The 3,425-nt window shown below is 37.2% G+C and overlaps 1 protein-coding gene across 4 annotated transcripts in view; it reads left to right on the top strand.

The window, feature by feature from the left end:
- Positions 1–3,425, top strand: part of PANK1 (pantothenate kinase 1) — a 125,579-nt gene that overhangs the window by 118,427 nt on the left and 3,727 nt on the right. For all 4 annotated transcript variants that reach the window (XM_011965366.1, XM_011965368.1, XM_011965367.1 and 1 more), the window contains one exon: positions 1,262–1,387. In XM_011965366.1, the coding sequence (XP_011820756.1) occupies positions 1,262–1,387 (126 nt within the window). The remainder of the gene's footprint in view (positions 1–1,261; positions 1,388–3,425) is intronic.

The raw sequence follows: 3,425 nt of genomic DNA, 5'->3' as shown, positions 1-3,425 counted from the left end.
CCACCCTTTTTTAACATCTTTGACCCACCTGGAATTTATTTGAAACATGAAATGCTCTTCCAGTTTTAATGCCACTTCTACTCCTTCTGACTTTCTATTAGGGTAATGCAAGAATGGGCTTTCAGCAAATCCTCCCTTGGACTCCCTTGTTTTGGGAGAAAGGGCAAAGCTCCTCAATTTAATTAAATTTCTTTTTAGCCTGAGTTTCTTAGAGTGTTCCTTGCCACCTCTTAGTTTGGGTGACTAGTTTTTTTTTTTCTTAATGAAAATTTATTAAAACTACCTCCACTCCTCCACCCACGGAAAATGTTCAGTGGCTAATGGGTTCATGAACATTCATTGTTAAAACTTGAGGCAGTTAAAAGGTAATGTTCCCAGACCGTGATTACTCTCGATAAACTAAGCAGAAAATAATACCAGCTTCAAAGACTCTCTTGCCTTTGATATGAGTGAGTGACCATAGCAACTGGCTCTGAGTGAGTGAGTGAGTGAGTGGTGAGCAGCCTCTGCATGGTAGACAGGCTGAGCTCTGGTTTGAACTTAAGAAATATCTGGGGGAGTGGGAAGTATAACGAGTGCACTGGAGCTGGAAGCTTATGGGATTTGAAGAATGTCTGCATGAACAGGATAGGAGAGGAATGTTTATAAGTGTATGTTTAGAATGCAGAGCCATGATGACAAAAATAGAGTATTTTTTGTGACCATATTTTAACTCATCTGTTGACCAAACAGGATATTCCACCATATATCCTGAGGGCAGAGATTGAGTATTCTTTCTTCTTTGTATTTCCAGTGTCCAGCACAGAGCAAATTGAGCATTATTCATTACACAAATAAACCATACCATAGCCATTTTATCTGTGAGTTGGTTATAAGAGTATTTTATACCTACAAGTTGGGGGATTGAGGTATTACACATGAAAATTTAGCTGAACTTGAACTCCAGTTAAAACTGTACATATGGGTGTGTTTTGGGAGCTTAATTTCATGTCAGACCTAAGGCAGTCTGACATAGCACCTGCAAATAAGTCCAATATCAGTTTCTGCCTTGCCCAGCAAAAATCTCAGCCTCTTGTTCTTGTGGAATGTACTATAAGGTTGGTTTAACTTCATTTTGGCAACGTAGAAATAATTCCACCAAAAAAAAAACAAGGAAAATTTACTCTTCAAGATTCTGTACAGAGACATACATAACATTGGGTCTTTGCCAAATGCTATTTTTATGTCATGATTCAATTGTTTTCTTTAACATTTTTTCCAGAATATAGACAGAGTTGTGTTTGTTGGAAATTTTCTCAGAATCAATATGGTCTCCATGAAGCTGCTAGCATATGCCATGGATTTTTGGTCCAAAGGACAACTAAAAGCTCTATTTTTGGAACATGAGGTAGGTTGAGCTTGCATAGACTTACTGTCATATGTGGAGTATATTTTGGTTTGGCTAACCTATCAGCAGGTCTCTTAGTTTTTTAAATTGGTCAAGTAGAAAAGTTGCCATTTACACTTTGCATTTACAAAAAGGATAATAAAAAAGTATATATTAAATGGAAGCGTTCTTATCCAACAACCAGGACTGGTAGTTGGTTAATTTAATTTTTTTAAAAAGTTACTGGAAATGTAAATTAGGACAGTCATTACAGAAAACTGCATGGAAGTTTCAAAAAAACTAAAAATAAAATTACCATATGATCAAGCAGTTCCACCTCTGAGTATTTACCCAAAAGATTTAAAATCAGTATGTCGAAGAGATGTCTGCACTCCCATGTTTATTGCAGCACTACTCACAGTAACCAGGTTACGGAATTATCCTAAGTGTCTATCAGCAGATGAATGGGTTTTTTTAATGTGGTACGTATACACAATGGAATACTATTCAGCACTTAAAAAGAAATTATGTAGTTTGCAACAACATGGATGGAATTGGAAAACATAATGCTAAGTGAAATAAGCCAGGCACAGTAAGACATACTGCATATTCTCACTTATTTGTGGAATCTAAAACAATCAAACTCATAGAAGCAGAGAGTAGAATGGTGGTTACAGAGGCTGGAGGGTAGGGGAAATGGGAACATACATTTCAAACTTGTAAATTTCAAATATTCTCACCAAAAAAATCTAAGTATTTGAAGTTACATACATGTTAATTAGCTTGCTTTAGTTATTTCACATTATATTCATAAATCATAACCTCACTTTGTACCCCATAAATATATGATTATAAGTTGTCAATTTATAATAACATTTTTAAAAAGTTTTAAAGTCAGATAAAATGAGTAATCATTCAAAAAATCTTTCTTCAAACATTTTATTAAACCTTAAAATGTGTAAATGTGCACTTACCAATCTTTTGATGTGAGACCAACACCTATTTTTGAGCATGGTTTCTGCCGATTGGAGTCCTGTGGTTATCTTTCTTTCATAATCTACAATATTATGCACCTCCTTTGGTTTCCAGTTTGTTTCCTTAAAGTGGATTAAGAAGTTAAAGATACTTATGAAGCAAGTTGGTTGCAGAATTTGTATAGGTTTTTTTCTCTATCTTTCACATTGTGGCATCCACCTAAGTAGACAGCAGTTATTTCTGACTGCCTTTCTCAATATTTCTCAAGAATTTAACTGAATTTTTATAGAACTGACCATCAATTTGTGCTCTTTTTATTGATTTAGGTGGTATATAGTTAAACTAGATTATTACATTACAATCAACCTGTCATAAACAAATTTAAGAATAAACACAGCTGACTCTTGGCAAGTAAGCAACTCAGCTGGTAAGAACAGAAGTGCCTGGGCGACTAAGAGTAGCCTGTTGGCCTTAAGAGGTCGGTGTACGTGACCATTAGTGAACCTGTTTACAAACGAAATGGAGAGTGTCAGTAAATTCAGAGTCCCTTACTTGGAATTTCTTTTTTTTTGAGACAGAGTCTCCCTCTGTCACCCAGGCTGGAGTGCAGTGGCGTAGTCTCAGCTCACTGCTACCTCCGCCTCCCAGGTTCAAGCAATTCTCGTGCCTCAGCCTCCCAAGTAGCTGGGATTACAGACGTGCACCACCACGCCAGACTAATTTTCATATTTTTAGTAGAGGGTTTCACCATGTTGGCCAGGATGGTCACGAACTCCCGACCTCAGGTAATCTGCCCGCCTCAGCCTCCCACAGTGCTGGGATTACAGTTGTGAGCCATCCTGGCCCCCTTACTTGGAGTTTCTACCATAATATAAGCAAACAAAGAAAAGCCCTTCTCTCTTCCACCTCCTCTGTCCCCTCCTTTAAAATCAGTGCTGCAGTGCTGTAATGAGCTATCACCGGAGGTATCTAATTTCTTGTGTATACTGCAGCAGGAAAACATTGAGAGAGCTAGTATTGTCGGTTTCAATTGTAATGAATAACTACTGTGCCATTTTTTTTCTCATCTTCAAACTGAGCTATT

The sequence above is a fragment of the Mandrillus leucophaeus genome, unplaced genomic scaffold (assembly GCF_000951045.1).
Source record: "Mandrillus leucophaeus isolate KB7577 unplaced genomic scaffold, Mleu.le_1.0 Scaffold721, whole genome shotgun sequence".
Lineage (NCBI taxonomy): Eukaryota > Metazoa > Chordata > Mammalia > Primates > Cercopithecidae > Mandrillus > Mandrillus leucophaeus.
Note: the sequence above shows the minus strand (reverse complement) of the source record. Positions and strands in the feature narration are given on the sequence as shown.